General features: G+C 46.1%; 1 protein-coding gene across 1 annotated transcript; it reads right to left on the bottom strand.

The window, feature by feature from the left end:
• Window positions 1–1,054: 1,054 nt before the first annotated feature.
• On the bottom strand, window positions 1,055–15,218 carry VPS37B (VPS37B subunit of ESCRT-I). The gene is made up of 4 exons (XM_054645857.2): window positions 14,999–15,218; window positions 7,254–7,425; window positions 6,562–6,644; window positions 1,055–5,436 (listed from the first exon to the last, which is right to left on the bottom strand). Exons 1-4 carry the CDS (start codon window positions 15,101–15,103, stop codon window positions 4,936–4,938), a joined length of 861 nt encoding a protein of 286 aa, XP_054501832.1. The 5' UTR covers window positions 15,104–15,218; the 3' UTR covers window positions 1,055–4,935.
• Between the last annotated feature and the right edge of the window lie 403 nt (window positions 15,219–15,621).

Here is a 15,621-nt window from a genome sequence, read left to right as displayed (position 1 = left end):
TAAAATGATGAATGCACAACCCAGGGGACTCAAATTACAGCAGCAAGGGCAAGGGAAGGACCTGCAGCCACCTCCAGGGAAGGGACAAGCCAAGGCCACACGGCCACTGCAGTGTCCCCAATATTTATTGTGGCATTTTGCTTTTTCCAAGGCCCAAGTGCCACCTGAGTCCCCTCCCTGGCAAGGTCTGAGCCTGGCAGGTGACAGCTCCTTTGCACTGGGACCAATCCCAGCCAGAGCAACCTCTGGGGACACCGAGCCCAGGGCTGGAACAGGCACAGCTGGAGCCCCACAGCTCTGCCAGCCACAAACCAGCAAATTCTTACAAGAGCTGAGCTGAGGAGCTGCAGATTTTACATAACACCTTCCCCTGCCCTCGCCCACCTGCACTGAGTCAGCACAGCAGCTTTCCCTCATCTGCACTCTCCCTCTCCTGCAGAAGGTTATCCAAGCTCTGCAGCCACCACAAAGGGAAGGGATCAAGAAACAATTAAAAAAGGGAATTTCTTCCCTGAACAGTTATTCTGATTTCTCTTTTGCATCACTACTAAAGTGACAGATATCACAGAAAATTACATCAGGTCTTTTCTGCCCTCTGACTCATATTCCTAAATAACTCTGGTTGACTCATTTCTCCTAACTTGGCTGATATCTAAGATTTTCCTCTCTTAAAAAAAAAAAAAAAAGCTTTCTCCCTTCAGCCTTTCCAAGTGATTCTGAACATTCCCACTAGCTAATTGTAGGAAATTAGAGGAAAAGCAAAGGGGTTTTACCTGACAGACAGCCCACCTACCTCACTGCCCTGATTCCAACATGTGAAATCTACTGTGAGCAAACCCATCCTGTATCACTCCCCACAAAATGGACTCATTATACCCAGCCACTAAAACCACAGCCAACAGATTTACCATGAATAATTAAAGCATTTTGCAATTTTATGTTCTACATCCATCCAAAACTGTGTTTATGTTGCTACAGAAAAAAACCCCATTAGGGTTGAAAATCATTAATAGAACTGCACCAGGACTGAAGGGAGCCACAAGGGGACAGGACACCAAGAGATATGCTATTTTATTTAAAATCAGAACACAGTAGATAACAGAAAGACTTATTATGCAAACAACTCCACTGTATGTTCACAACTTGCTCAGCGTACAAAGCTGCCCTTGCTGAGGCAGTCCAGGGTCACACAGAGGAACCGTTCAGGCACAGGACGACTCTGCCCCCTCGGAGCTCCACGGGAGGCTGCAGGAATCGACTCTGCCCCCTTGGAGCTCCACGGGAGGCTGCAGGAACCGACTCTGCCCCCTCGGAGCTCCACGGGAGGCTGCAGGAATCGACTCTGCCCCCTCGGAGCTCCACGGGAGGCTGCAGGAATCGACTCTGCCCCCTCGGAGCTCCACGGGAGGCTGCAGGAATCGCTGCTCTGAGCTCTGCATCTCCGTCATTCCAGTGTGAGAGGGCAGTGGAGGCCGGGGCAGTGGAGGCCGGGGCACTGGTGGGGACGGTGACCCCGAGCAGCCACAGGGCCCTCCCAGGGCAGCTCCTGCTCCCTGCAGACCTGCCTGGATCGGCTGTGCTGGACAATCCACTCCACTGAGTGCAGGGAGACCCTCAGGAGTCAGAACTGCAGGCCCAGGTCCAAGCCCCAGCTCACAGAACTGCACACAGAGACTGGCACAAACAATGCTGCCCAAAGAGAGCATTTCCAATGCTACCAACACTCTAAAGCCGTGTTACACATTGTATTTAAAGGATTTTTCTCCACTCCAATTGCTTTGGGGAAGTACATGCTATTTGTAGCAGACATCAAAAATCCTTTTTTTATATATATATATATTTATTTTTTTTTGCAAGCATCGTGAGCCACCCCCTCTCAAGTCTCAGCTTGCCTATGGCATTTTAATCTCACTATCTTATAAACAGTGCAAATTAGTACAATTCTAAACATCCTAGCCAGAGCAGAATTAATTTATTTATTAGCTATAACAGAACAGGAGAAGCTGTTGAAGGGCAACAGGTTGAAAGCACTGACACAGCTCTTGCCAGGTTAGTGTTTCATCAAGTTTGTTGCTGAAAGGATTGAACAGCTTTCCACAGTCATTCTTCTCCTTTCCCCTTAAACATCACCAGCAGTCAAGTAAATATTTACAGTTTGTGTGCACACACACACACACAAAATTAATGGCAAAACGTTTTCCATGAGCAGCTGGACTTCAGTTACGAGCTTGCAATAACTGAAACATCACATTAGTTACATCAGCTGTGTTCAAACCTACCCATCAGTGAAGGCAACTATAAGCTTACAAAGAGCAGATACAGCTGTTTTTTCTGAAGTATGAGGGTCAGTTTTTGTAAAAGTCAGTGCTCTCGAAAGAGCCCTTCAATTAGAGTTAAGCAATGGCCATTCAAATGATAAAAATGCTAATATCCTAGAATTACAATCACAAGTAGTGATCCTAAGGCACATCAGCCACATGCATATGCAATAATGCATTGTTTTGCTTCCAGACAAAAAAAAATTGCATTAGCTTTGTCTGTATTTCGTGTGCACAAGAGGTTGTTTTTAGATAAAGTATCCCTGAAAGGTCATTGTTATCACAAAAGTTACCAAAAGACAGAAGATTTAACAAGTAGTAAAAATATTTCTGGACTACTAATACCAATAAAGTCTGATACATAAAATGCAGTGCAAATTCACCATACACTTATCCATCACCCCCATCACTTCTGAGGACTTCCAACCCTCAGAAAAAAAAGTTGGCACCTGATAAGTGTAAAATATACCTGGTTATTTTTATGAAATCTCAGTAAAACTGAACTGGGAGTGTTTTAGAGTTTTTGTGTAGCAGGCTCCAAGTATGAATTTCTGCACTCAAACACCACCCTGGTAGCCCCCACCCACTTTAATTCTTCCTAGGACACAAACCATTTCTACAGCAGACTCATGTTTAGCATCCAGATACAACAGCTGCCACCCAAATACCAGCACTAACAGCACAGCAAAGTTACTTTGAAACGAGTCAGAATTAACCATGCTTATACAAAGCTTCAGTGAGAAAATAATGCCAAGAAAAGATATCACACTATTAAAAAAAGAACCAAAAAAACAACCACATCCTGTACCATCACTAGATTACAGAAAAAACACACTTTGCAAACAAATCCAATGCACATTGCTTCACAAAATCCCCCATCTATAAAAACTTGCCAGACTTACACTGGGGAATTGGTTCAGATGCCAGTAACACTGCCCAACCTTCTGCCTTTGTCTGCAGAAGGCAAAACAAGCCAATGACCACGTTCATATTTTCAGAATTGAGAGCTTCCTGTTATGAGCTTAATTTCAGATTAGGATTTGCTCACCACCACACTCCAGAGGAAATGATTAAGAGACAATCCAGGTCTTACATAAAGAAAGAAAAAAAAAATAGATATTCTATTCTGCCTGATGTTTGTAGTACAAACTCCCAAACAATGTAGTGCATTCCAGCACAATGATACCAAAATAACTGAAATAACCAGGGGCTTTGACAGATTCTGGGCTGATTGATAACAAACTCACAGACACGTTCTGTGCAAACAACAGGGGTTAAAATCTGCCTCCCCCAGGTGCTGGATTTAAATACCAGCCTGTGTCTGTACCTTAGGCTTCAAGAGTCACATCGAGAGTGAAATCTGAGCTGCCCTAAAAGGCCTCTCCCACCCAGTGGCAGAAGATAAGAACAGATTCTGTAAGATGCAAACAGCCACCATGGGCTTCAAAAGGCTCTTCTGTTTTGCCTACTTGCAGAGAAACATTAACTGCAGACTCCAGATAGATACAAATGCCCCAAACTGCAAAACTAAACGAAATGGGAAAGTTAAAAGTAGTTCTGCCAAGTGAGAGACAGAGTTAAGGGATAAAATGAAATTGTGGAAATTCAAGTGGGCAATTACATGTGAAAATCCAGTATTTGATTAAGAAAATACCCTGCCTAGATTCCTGGAATCACATGGTAGCAAAAGCTAAGCACCTGTGTAAAAAAAAAAAATCATTTCTGTATCCAAGGCGTGGAAAAGGAGAGAAAAACCAACCATTAGAAAGAGTCTTAATAGGCAAGGAAATAAAACTGCCTGGTAAAGTGTCTATAAAACCCTAAACTGGCTCTACAAACAGTTTAGTTTCATTTCAAGGGACCAGGACTTTGAGGGTATCGAGCTATTCAGGAGTGGGAGCAGCGCCTACTTTGATTACACACTAAGGTAACAACTGAAATGCAGGAATGAAACTCTTGTCCTTTTCCCTGTCCAACCCCCCCAAGGTGTTCTGACAGGAGTTCCAGCCCCGTGAGCTCTGAAAGCACCTGGGCCTGGAGGCAGGAGGCTGCTGAGGGGTCCTGTGCACACAGCCCTGCCCAGCAGGCAGACACGGCTGTTACCGTCCAAGCGCTGGCACAGAATTCCTCAGAGGGACAAGCAGCTCCCCATAGCCACACAGCCACCCAGGGGACAGCTCAGAACACAGGAGGTGCTGATTTACCATCAGCCACACAGCCACCCAGGGGACAGCTCAGAACACAGGAGGTGCTGATTTACCATCAGCCACACACCCACCCAGGGGACAGCTCAGAACACAGAGGGTGCTGATTTACCATCACTGAGGAATTCAGAGTGTGACTGTGGTTGTAACGCCAGCAAATCCACTGCCAGTGCCTTCCCAATTCGATGGACTCACAGAATTTAGACCTCATCACCTTCCTAGGAAAACCTTGTCACCACTGACCTTTGCAAACAAACATCACATTTAGCAAAGCAATTGCAAACCTCTGTGCCACAGCTCGGCCTTTGTGCTCCATTGTGCAAAGAACAGAGGCTTCCATTGCCCACAGCAAGTCTCTGATGGGGGAAAAGGAAATATAAGCACCAATACCAAAGTCAGGCGCACCCGAACATTTACTGGAGGATGAAGCCGGGATGTGGTGGAAGGCGAGGCGGTCTCTGGGGCAGAGGTGGAGGATAGGGTGGCACGAACTGAGCCGGGCATCCCGGCTGGGGCGCCTGGCCCGAGGGCTGAGCCGCTCCCGGCCGCGGCGGGAGGGGCGGGTACGGAGCACCGGGGTGAGCGAGCGCCGGGCCCGGGCCCACGGCGGCCGCGAAGGGAGCGGGGAAGCGTCCGGCCGGGCCCGAGATGGGCGGCGGGGGCGGGATCCGCCGCGGCAGCACCGACGGAGGAGGCGTCGCATCCTTGTAGGGATCGGCGGGCGCTGCTGCGGGCTCGGCTGCCCTGGGCGGCGCCGGCGGCTGAGCCTGAGCGAGTCTCTGTCCCTTCAGCACCATCTCCTGCAGCTTCTCGATCTTCACCCGGCGCAGGTGAGCCAGCTTCCGCTTGCTCTGGTACTCGTCGATGAAGGAATCCAGTGGGATCTCACCATCGAGGAACCTTTCTGCCATGTTCTGTCAAATAGAGAACATTCTCTTAGGAAACAGCCTACTGCAACGGAATCTAAATGGCTCACATCCCAAAAATAGCAGCATTTTGCCTGTGATTTTCCAGCTGGCATATGGAAGATGACTGGCATACTGAAGAATTCTGAGCAGAACTTTGAGTTACTTATTACTCAGAAGCACTGAGAGTTAAATATCACTTTTGCATAAATTTATACTGAAGTAACAGCAATAAAAACATCTGAACCTCGCTCTGAGCATTCCCCTGATCACCAGAGATGGGAACAAACCAAGCCCAGCAGCTCCCCAGATTGCCAGCTAAGCTGAATTCCAGCTCAGCTCAGTGCTGCTTGAATGCCAACAGAAACACTGGGAACTCTGTGAGACTCAGCACAGGGATTATTGCTAAGTCAGGCCTAAGACTCACCCTTACCTGTGGCTTTGGGTAAGTGATGTTTAATAATTGAGAGCTGAACAAACATAAAATCACAAAATTCAGCTTGTCCTGGGAATGTCTTTTTACAATCACAACCCAAGGCTAATAAGAACTTTTTTTTTCTCCTGATTAATTACAGAAAATGCCTGCATGCAAATGAGCAAACAAAAGCAAACACTCCCATTATTCTGAAGTCACACCACCCTTCAAGCACCTGTGTGTCAGCAATTGGTGACCACTGGCACCTGCACAGACTCACTGAGGTCACAATGGAATATTTCACCAGGAACACTGGAGGAAAAGCAGCACAGGCACAGGTTTTTTTAATTAGGCCACTAATTGACATTTATTATGAAGTAATACATGTACCAGGCAAACTCCATGAAAAAGAAGATTCCACATTTTTAAACTCTACAAGTCTGAAGGCAAAGCCAAGGAACTAAGAGGGTTTGCCTATCTTTTCCAAAAAGGAGCACTTTCTCTCTTGAGCTTCAAAGATGTTAAGAGTAAAAAATTACTCAGATAAAAAAGAAATAAAATTGCTGGAATCAAATGAATCTCCCTGAGGTTCAAAGCAGAGACAAGCCCATATTCTTGAAACTGCTCCTTAATCTGCCCCACGCTCAGCTCTGCAGCCAGGGACACTGGAAGGTTCTGGCCAGGGCAGAAGGGGCAGAAGGGGGGAGTTGTGTCATTACCTCGGTGTCTTCCTCAATCTTGGCCCCCTCGGTCTGCAGCAGAGCCAGCAGGGTCTCCAGGGAAGCGTTACTGGATTGTCTGTCTGCAAAGGCACAGGAAGGACAGAACATGACAGCAGGCCCTAAGTGACCTGGAACTGCCCTAAGTGACCTGGAACTGCCCTAAGTGACCTGGAACTGCACAACAACCTCCAGGGCCCATCTGCACAACCAGCAGGCTCTGCACAGGGTGATGCACGGTCAGAAATACATCAACAAGTTCAGCAATCTTGTCAGAGTGCTAAGGGCTGAAATTTCATTTTAATTATATATTTATAATATTGAAAGCACTTCAGCAAGTGCAGTATCAGACGTACAATACAATTCAGTATGAAAGTTAAATGTAATATTCCATTTGATTTACTGAAAATTCCAAGTGCTTTGCTCTTTAGCAAGGAGTTGATAATTTAAAGAGTAGGTCAAGAACAGGTAGGTAACAGGAAGAATCCACAGTATCTGTTACTAGGTGTGACAGTCACTTAATAAATCATCAGAAGTGTGATCTATTTCAGCACTACACAAGAATGACATTTCACTTTGTACCCTAATTCACACAGCTAAAAATGAGACACCAAAAACCAAACAACAAACAGGCAACAGATTTACACCCACTTAAAAAACAGCAAATCATAATTGCCAGCAGCCAGTGTTACCTAGTTTTGTTTTCTTTATCTGGTATGCTTCAAAAAGAACTTGCAGCTCTTGATATTTCTCAGTTAAATTTGATTTCAGAGACTCCAGCTTTGGCTGGTACAGGAGATTTCCCTCTGCCAGACTGCGGTTGCTGGCAAGAGTCATGTCCTTGCTGTGCTGAACATTTTGGGCCTGGATAGAAAATAAAAACAAAAAACCAGTGTGTGAAATGACAGTGAAATTATTAAGCAAGATAAAACCAGACTCTGAAAACTTTTAAATAAACAACAGAAGTATGTAAGAATTAGTGCTGTGGCATTGGACCTGCAACTGATGAACAAACGATGAAAATTGACAGATAAAGCAACAGCTCTTGAAAAAATCTGAATTCCAGCAGTGAAATACAATGAGTGCAGGAGAATATCATCCCTTATCTTGATAATGTGTAAAAAATAAGGATGGCATCGTGACTGTTCCTTCTCCAGAATATTCTTGCCCAACTGTGTTACACCAATCCTGGATTAATGCCAAAACCTTCATTTTTTTTTCAGTTTAATCCTTCTGCTGAACAGTTCCTAGCCTAAAGAAAAAATGACAATTCTCACAGAGCCGAGATTCAGCCAGATTCCAGTTTGCTCACACTCAGACATGCACACGAGTTTATCCAGAGAGCCTCAGGAGCTCTGGGAGAGCTGAGTGTTTGGAGAAGTCTGCCCTGGATGTCACATCAGATTCACTAAAATATTCAGACATCAAAAGGGGAAAAAACAAACCAACCAAGGGATTTGATTTCAGATTCTCAGGCTGAATCAACAGGTGGAACAGCCCTCCCAGGGCAGCACAGACTGAGTCTGCTGAGCTGCCTTCAAAGCAGCAGAAGTTTGGCACATTTTTGTGACCTCCTCCATGCCTGTGTCCCTCTAGCCCAGGTTGTCCCTGTCCCCTTCCAGCCCTGCCAGCAGCAAAGAGCAGCACTGACCTTGCTCCTGCCACACCCCACAAACAGGAAAAGAGGAAACCCAAATGAGCTGTTTAACAGACCAAGAAAAGGTCATGGTAAAATTCAGGTGTTTTTCCAAGCACAGCCACTGTCTTTGAGAGCAATTACTTCCTTCTGCAGTATTTATATGCTACTTTAATTTCCTAAGTTCAAAACTCAGTTTTACTTAAACACTTCTGTCCCTCAGATTTTGCTCTTCAAAAACCAAAGCTTCACTCTCACCCTGCTCCTGCCAAATCACTTGAAAACCCAACAACAACGACCAAGGATAATGCAGAGTCCTAAATTCCACATCCATCCCAATTCTACTGCAAATTGTGAAATTCAGAAATTACACTTTCAATGTTGTTTTGTCTCCTCAAGCCTAAAGAAGCATCCAGCCCTATGCTTGTGTTCAATGTGGGTCTTTTCAAAGAATAAAAAGAAAGTTCCCTTCTTACCTTTGAATCTAATGCAAAATAATTTAAATTAAACTGGTTTCCATTTGTTTATTCTCATATAATCTGATCCTGTTAGGACTGTTGCTTTCAGAAAGCTGAAGTCCCCCTGTTTTACATTTTTTTTATAAAAAGAATTATGAAGGGCACTAAAATACACAGGTGTTTAATTTACCAGCTTAATTAGGGGCATCCAACTCCTCCCACCCCCCTGCCATCCCCAGCAGCCCTGGTACTGAACTGCCAGCCAAGGAAAACTGTGTGCAAACAGACTGATGGCTTCTGGTGCCTCTTTCACCATTTTAATGAGCTCACAACTTCCTGACAGCAAATTCAGTATTTGCACTGCTTGGGAGGCTGAAATCCTCCTGTCAGCCAGGGGGAAGCAGTTTAATGAGGGCACTCAGATCTCTCCTTTAGGGTAAGATATACATTTACTCAGGGCAGGAAAAAGCCAGAGGACACAAACCTGTCAGCCTTTCAGGAGCACAAATGCCAAGAAAATGAGGCTTTTACTATCATCATTTATAGTAAAGAGGAGGAGGTAGAACTCCAAATAAACAGAGTAAGAAAAGGCTTCCTAAAGTCAGATGAGACTTTTGTGATGGTGTCCCTGCCTCAAGTGTCAGAATATTTCTCAACAGGACCAGGAGGGAGGAAGAAGCCACAAATTTCTAATCTTTCATAATGATCTGCTGAGTAACTTCACTTTTAAATCATTTCAAATGTGTGAAGATGAGTAAATACCACTATGACATGATGTATCTGACTTGTGATTAATATGATCTGCCTGCCTCTAAGGCAGAGTGAGATCCTGTCCTTTGCACCTGATATCTAATAATTATGGACTAGACAAAGCTTTAGCAAAAGTCTTACAAATACTTGTTTTAAACTGAAGAAGTTAAAGTATTTCTAATTGTACTTCAAGTTACAGGGCTTGAAATTACACAGGACTTAATGACTAAACTCTCTCCATATTAGAACATTTCTGAGAAGGGCATATTTCTTCTAACAGAAGTTGATCAAAAATGGTAATTGACACTTAATGATGAATTAAAATGTCACTCCTGAAGTCTTCACTTCCAGCATTGGTCTCTGACAAATTTCTTTTAGCAATGCACCCTTGGAGAGATGAGAAACTTGAATCTCACCCAACACCATGAGAAGAACCAGTTCCTCAGATACAGAGCAAACTTGGGAATGATGTTTAATGAAACTTAAGGAGGAGCTGGTGAAGACCCATCCACTCGTTTCAGGACACTGAAATATTTCATGTCAATGAGAGAATTTTGAAATCTGTGAGTTCTATTTCACAAACAGAACAGATATAATCCCAGAGCAATGCAACCTGAACACAGTCACAACCTATAAACCAGAATATATAACCACAATCTATAAACCAGAATAATCTCTTCACTGATGCTAAGTTCTGTGCAAAAACGTTACAGCAACTGTTCCACTACCAATGGAAGTTAATTCATGGGATCAGAAAGCAAGCACTGCAAAGTTTGCCTAAAGAGTGCTGTAGAAAAGCTTTCTAAAAATGAGTAATTTAAAACTACAGAAAAAGCAGCTGCAAAATCCCCCCGGGCTGGAAGGCCCAGTCCAGCATGAGCAGTCTATCAAGATCAGCAGTGCAGCACAAAGGAAGCTTCCAGCATCCATCCACAGCCCTCCACAAGCCCAGGACAAAGGCTGAGGAAGGAATAGATCCAACAAAAGGTATTTTGTTGTCACACGTGATAAAAATGTGCATTAGCAGGGAGCTGCTCCTGCACTGGTGGTTCACCTGCCCACTGGAAGTGTCAGGAAAAAGCTATTTAGAGATAAAAGTCAGCAGCATGGGAGTCCAGCAGAATTCCTAACAAGACTCTCGTGGTCATGAGCACCTGAACAGGCAGGAAATGTTAATCTGAAACCAGATGAAAATACCAGTCAGAATCATGAGACACAGTGGGACAGGACAATATTAAGGAGAATATGACTTTTTTCTCTTTTTTTTTTAACTGCTAAGCTCTCGCTATGAATTCTGAATGGGACAAACGGGGCAACCACACTGAGCTGCTTATAAGGGGATTTTCATGGTACAAGGATTGCTCACTCCTGAGCACAGCACTCAACACCAAACTGTGCTGCAAGAAAATGAAGCCATGGACACACAAAGGTTATTAAAAACAGAAGTCACGGTTTATGCAGCACTGCAAAGCTTCAGCTGCTTAAAAAGTGAATTTCTTTAATGGACATAATTTGAATAATTTTACTCAAGGATTTATTTAATGAGTATTTCCAAGAGCAGGCAGCAGCAACTGCTTTGGGAATTTAAAGTCTACTACTTTTATGAACTGAAGCTTTGTTTCATCCCACTTTTAAAAAAGGAAAGAAAAAAAAAAAGCTGGATAAAATTAAACCAGAACTAGTACTAGCTTAGCAACATTCACACTATAAACGTTGATCCCTTCCTCCAGAAGAATGGTTTGCAGCAAGAGTTCTTGGTGTGAAACGTCTCTGAGCAGCGTCGCCCTGGCTCATCCAAAAGCACATTCCCAGAGGAGCTGCATCCTGAGAAACTGAGCAGTCCTGGCTGCCCACAACGTCCACCAAGAGCTGCCACAAGCATCATAAGCTTGCTCTGGCCAGCAGCACAGAGAGGAGTCTCCTGGTGCCTTCGAGAAAAAGGCTCTTAAGGAGCTATAAATAAAAAGCAGCTTTGTGTGGCACCAATTTAATTGCTTTATACATAGGACACATCCGTGGTAGTTTTAGATTTCTCCAGCCTCTATCATTCCCACATTCTCTTTCACTTACACATACTTGTAAATTAAGAAGAAAATATGCAGTCACACTGTGGATGTATAAAGATGCACATTTGGAGTGTCAAATTAACCCCTGAAACAGGAGCTGACAGGTGCAGAGTAGGAGAAGAGACTTCTTTTACACAAGATTCAGGAGTGCTTTTCATCAAGGACTGGGGAATAATAATACACCCCCTAAAAACATCTGTTCTGTAATAAATATTAAAACATACTGCAAAGTAATTAGATTGGCTAAATTTAGCTCTTCTGATTACTTGAAAATGACAAAATAAAGCTTAGAAGGTAAGCTGCAGTTCCTAGACATTTCTTGCAGAGGCAAGGCACTCAGCACTGCAATTTGCACTCATCAGACACAGACAGGTTACTCATTTGATGCTCAGCTAGAAGAGAGAAATCTGTAGTTGTCACCAAGACTAATTCCTAACTTTGCAACTAAATTTCATGTTTGGCCTACAAGAACATAACCACTTGCACAATGTGGTTTTAGGACAGGAGGAGGAATCCAAGAAATCTGGGCATGAGTGCACATAGTTTAACTTGGACTTTCTGCCCTGCATGATCTGTTCAATCAGCTTTTGAGAAAAGGACTATGCTCCAAAAATTCCTTTTGTGCTTGCCAGTGTTCTCTGAAATGCTGGAATGAGAGGAAGGCAATACATTTCTGACTTCTTGATTTCACATAATTAAGGTATTGAAAAGCAAACAATTTTTGGCCACGGAACCTTAGCAGTCAGTAACACAATAACTGCACTGCTACAGAAGTGATGCTCCAGGAGACGAAAAGAAAATTCACTTTCACAGGGAAATTCATCAAATCATCACCAGTGTCAGGTCACAAATTCTCTCATCTGTGCTTTTTAGGGTTATCTCACTGAGACTGACTTTTATAAACAAATTGCTTTTATGACCCTGCCACGGCAGGAGGTTTGGAACTAAATGATCTTTCAGGTCCCTTCCATCCCAGTCCTGTGACTGTCTGTTTAATGAAGATGGATGCTGTACATGCACTGCAGAGACCGACCTGAGAGATGATAAAAAAAGCCCTCCTCAGTTTTAGAAGGCTGGGAGTACCAGACAAGCAGCTTCCTTCCTTCTTCTGGCAGACAAGAGTTGGTTGTTCAAGCCCTGCAGAGCCAAGCTCAGACAGGAAAAGCAGCAGCTCAGCTCTGATGCCACCGTGTCACACACCTGGGGACACACGTGCAGGACATTGTGCCAGCACATGGCCCTGTGGGCACAGCACACACACACCCACAGCCACAAATCCTGCCCAAATGCCACACAGGATACATTCCCTCTAAGGCTGGAAGTGCCTATTTTTAGCTGTCAGCAAGAAAGCCAAGTGGTTTTTCCAAATCCTCCTCCTCTGTGAACAAAACATTGGGGTTTGAGCTGGGTTTCCCTTGCAACAAGGAGAACAAAGGGATTTTTTCAATTGTGGAATAATCAGCTTTAACCAATTTTGCCACTGAAAGTACAAGTGACCTCGGAGAATCGCGATTTAATTGGAATGTCACAGTAAAACCGGGAATGTAAGGACTTTGGAATAACCCCACAACCTGGATGGATACACATGGACTGACAGGCAGGCAGCAGTGAGGTCACCATGGTGCCTCCTCAAGGCTCAGGATTTCCCTCTCTCCCTCTTCCTGCCACACACTTCCAGAGAAAGCTCAGGTCTCAGCAGCACGTGCAACAAACAATTCAGCGAAGGCAAAAACAGGAGGGGGAAGGAATATTCAAGCATGGCCAATTCCTCCCAAGATGGGTAAACACATTTCTAGCTGAACAGACTCCAGTAAAAGCCTCCACATCATCCAATAAAAGAGGATTACAGCAGCACAGCCCTGTTTCCACACAGCCCGAGCACCTCCAAACCTGGCCACACTTTCCAAACACCACAAAATATTCCCTCGGGCCCGCAGAACTTCACTCTACAATTTAAAAGCCTTAAGATGCCAACGAAAGAGGAAAACCTGAGGGTCAATATGGGCTGGCTGTGTAGAGAGGAATGATTTTTTTTTTCTACTGAGGTCATGAGGTTTTCTGTCACTTCTGACCTACAGTCTTAAGTTCATACTGAGAAATAAATTATACTAAAGAGCCCATGTCCCTTGTCAGGGGTCGCTCTGGAGGCAGCAGCACTGCACCCGTTCACATCCTCACCAAGTTAAGCCCATTATAACCTGCTGAGTTCCCTTAAATAGGTTTTATTCACCAGGGTGCTCCTGCCCCCAGCAAACCAAGAGCTCCCTGCGTGTTCTACTTTCCACAGCACCGCCTGCATCTTCCAAGTTCTCAAAATATAGGCTTGCACAAAAGGTTATTATGGCTGCCCCACTCTCAGAAATCTATTGGCACAAAGTTCAAAATCCAAATTGTTGCATAATACAGCAAATAAATTCCCCAGGACACCTCGTCAGCTCAGCCCCAGCCTTCAGTGGACCTCTCCATGTCTAATGCTTGGATAATTTGGCTCGAGGTGATTGAGAACAATTTCCTCAGAAGCACCAAAAGGGCCAGAATCTTAGTTTGAGAGAACACAATTATAATTGATTTTACTTAATAAACTTAAGCTTCTTTCTCAAGAACCATGTTGCCACTGTTTTTCTTCTCCTGAGGCTTTTGTCCCCTAATTTAAGAAAACAAAAAACCCCCAATAAATACAGGACCCAGAGAAGCAGAGTACATTTTTTTCTTTTAAAGTTTTCATACATATAGTTTCATCTTATTCACTCTTATCTGACTAAGAGCAAGATTCTTTCAGGGACATCTGTGGCCAAATAAACCCAGAATAGTCTCATATCTGAACTGTAACACCCAGTGTCCACTGGCACATAGAAAAACCAGTTAAAGACAACCACAGCCAGAGGAAGAAAACAGGCTCCTATTTTGTTTTAAGAATCACAGATCCAAAAGCACGACTTAGAGCCTGATGCACTGACAAAGACACTTCAAATACGCAAAACAAGCAGCAGAGAAGCCTGACAGCCCTGGCTGCGCCCAGCATACCAACCGAGGCACACAGAAATCTCTTTCACATTGTTTTGAATTCACCCTGGCAAAATCCTTCAGCACGGCCAAGGCACAGAACAACGGCTGTGCGAACGGAAAAGCTGATCCCACCTCCGGGCCGTCACTGTCTCCTAATTCAGTGATTGAAATCGTTTAATTTCGCGTTTTCAGCCCGCCGAGCCCTCACCCCTCGCAGGGCACCCAGCGGGCACCGATCCCCCGCCGCGGGCCGGCGAACAAAGGCCGGGAGGGCCCGGCCGGGACAACGGGGGCCGGGGGCGGCAGCGAAGGGGGAGCGAGGAAGGGACCGGCAGCGCTTCCCGCAGCCCCGGGGGCTCCTCACGCACCGGCAGCTCCACGGCGGGGCCGAGACCGCCCGGCGGCTCCGGGGAGCGGGGAGTCCTGAACCCCCCAACACCGAGCGGCACCGCGGACCCGGCGGGCTGAGGGGGGCGGCCCGAGGAGAGGCCGCGGTCGGGGAGTACGAGGCAGCCCCTCACCTCTTCCATCTCGCGGGCCATGTCCTGGAGCTGCTCCTCGTCGTCCAGCAGCGCGCTGAGCTCCTGCAGGCTCAGCGCCTCCAGGCGCCGCGCGTCCAGCGCCATCCCGGCCCCGCCGCCGTTCCCGCCCCGGCCCCGGACCGGAAGTGCCGCCGCGGTCTCGCCCCGGCCCGGCGGGCACCGCCCTCAGCGCCCCCTGCCGGGGGGGCGTGTCGGGGCGTACCACGGGGGCTGCGCGGCGGGAGGGGGGCGCTGCTGGACGGAACCAAAGGGGCCTGGCGAGGGGGGCCGCGGTGGCTGAGCGGGCCCGGGCTGAGGGGAGCCCCGGTGGGGGGGGTGAAGCCCCTGTGAGGGGGTGAAGCCCCTCGAGGGATCTGTGGGTGAAGCCCCTGTGAGGGAGTGAAGCCCCTCGAGGGGTCCGTGGGTGAAGCCCCTGTGAGGGGGTGAAGCCCCTCCATTGGCAGAGCCCCGCACAGAGCAAGCTTTGTGTGCTGCGCTCACGTGAGGCGCTCGGAGTCCCGAGGGATCGGTCATTGAGGTAGGAAAAGACCTCTGAGATCATCGAGTGCAGCTTGTGACCGATCACCACCTTCTCCACCAGACCGCAGCCATGAGTGCCACGT

This window comes from Agelaius phoeniceus, chromosome 18, assembly GCF_051311805.1.
Source record: "Agelaius phoeniceus isolate bAgePho1 chromosome 18, bAgePho1.hap1, whole genome shotgun sequence".
NCBI lineage: Eukaryota > Metazoa > Chordata > Aves > Passeriformes > Icteridae > Agelaius > Agelaius phoeniceus.
The sequence above is the reverse complement of the archived record's forward strand: the minus strand, read 5'-3'. Positions and strand labels throughout refer to the sequence as shown.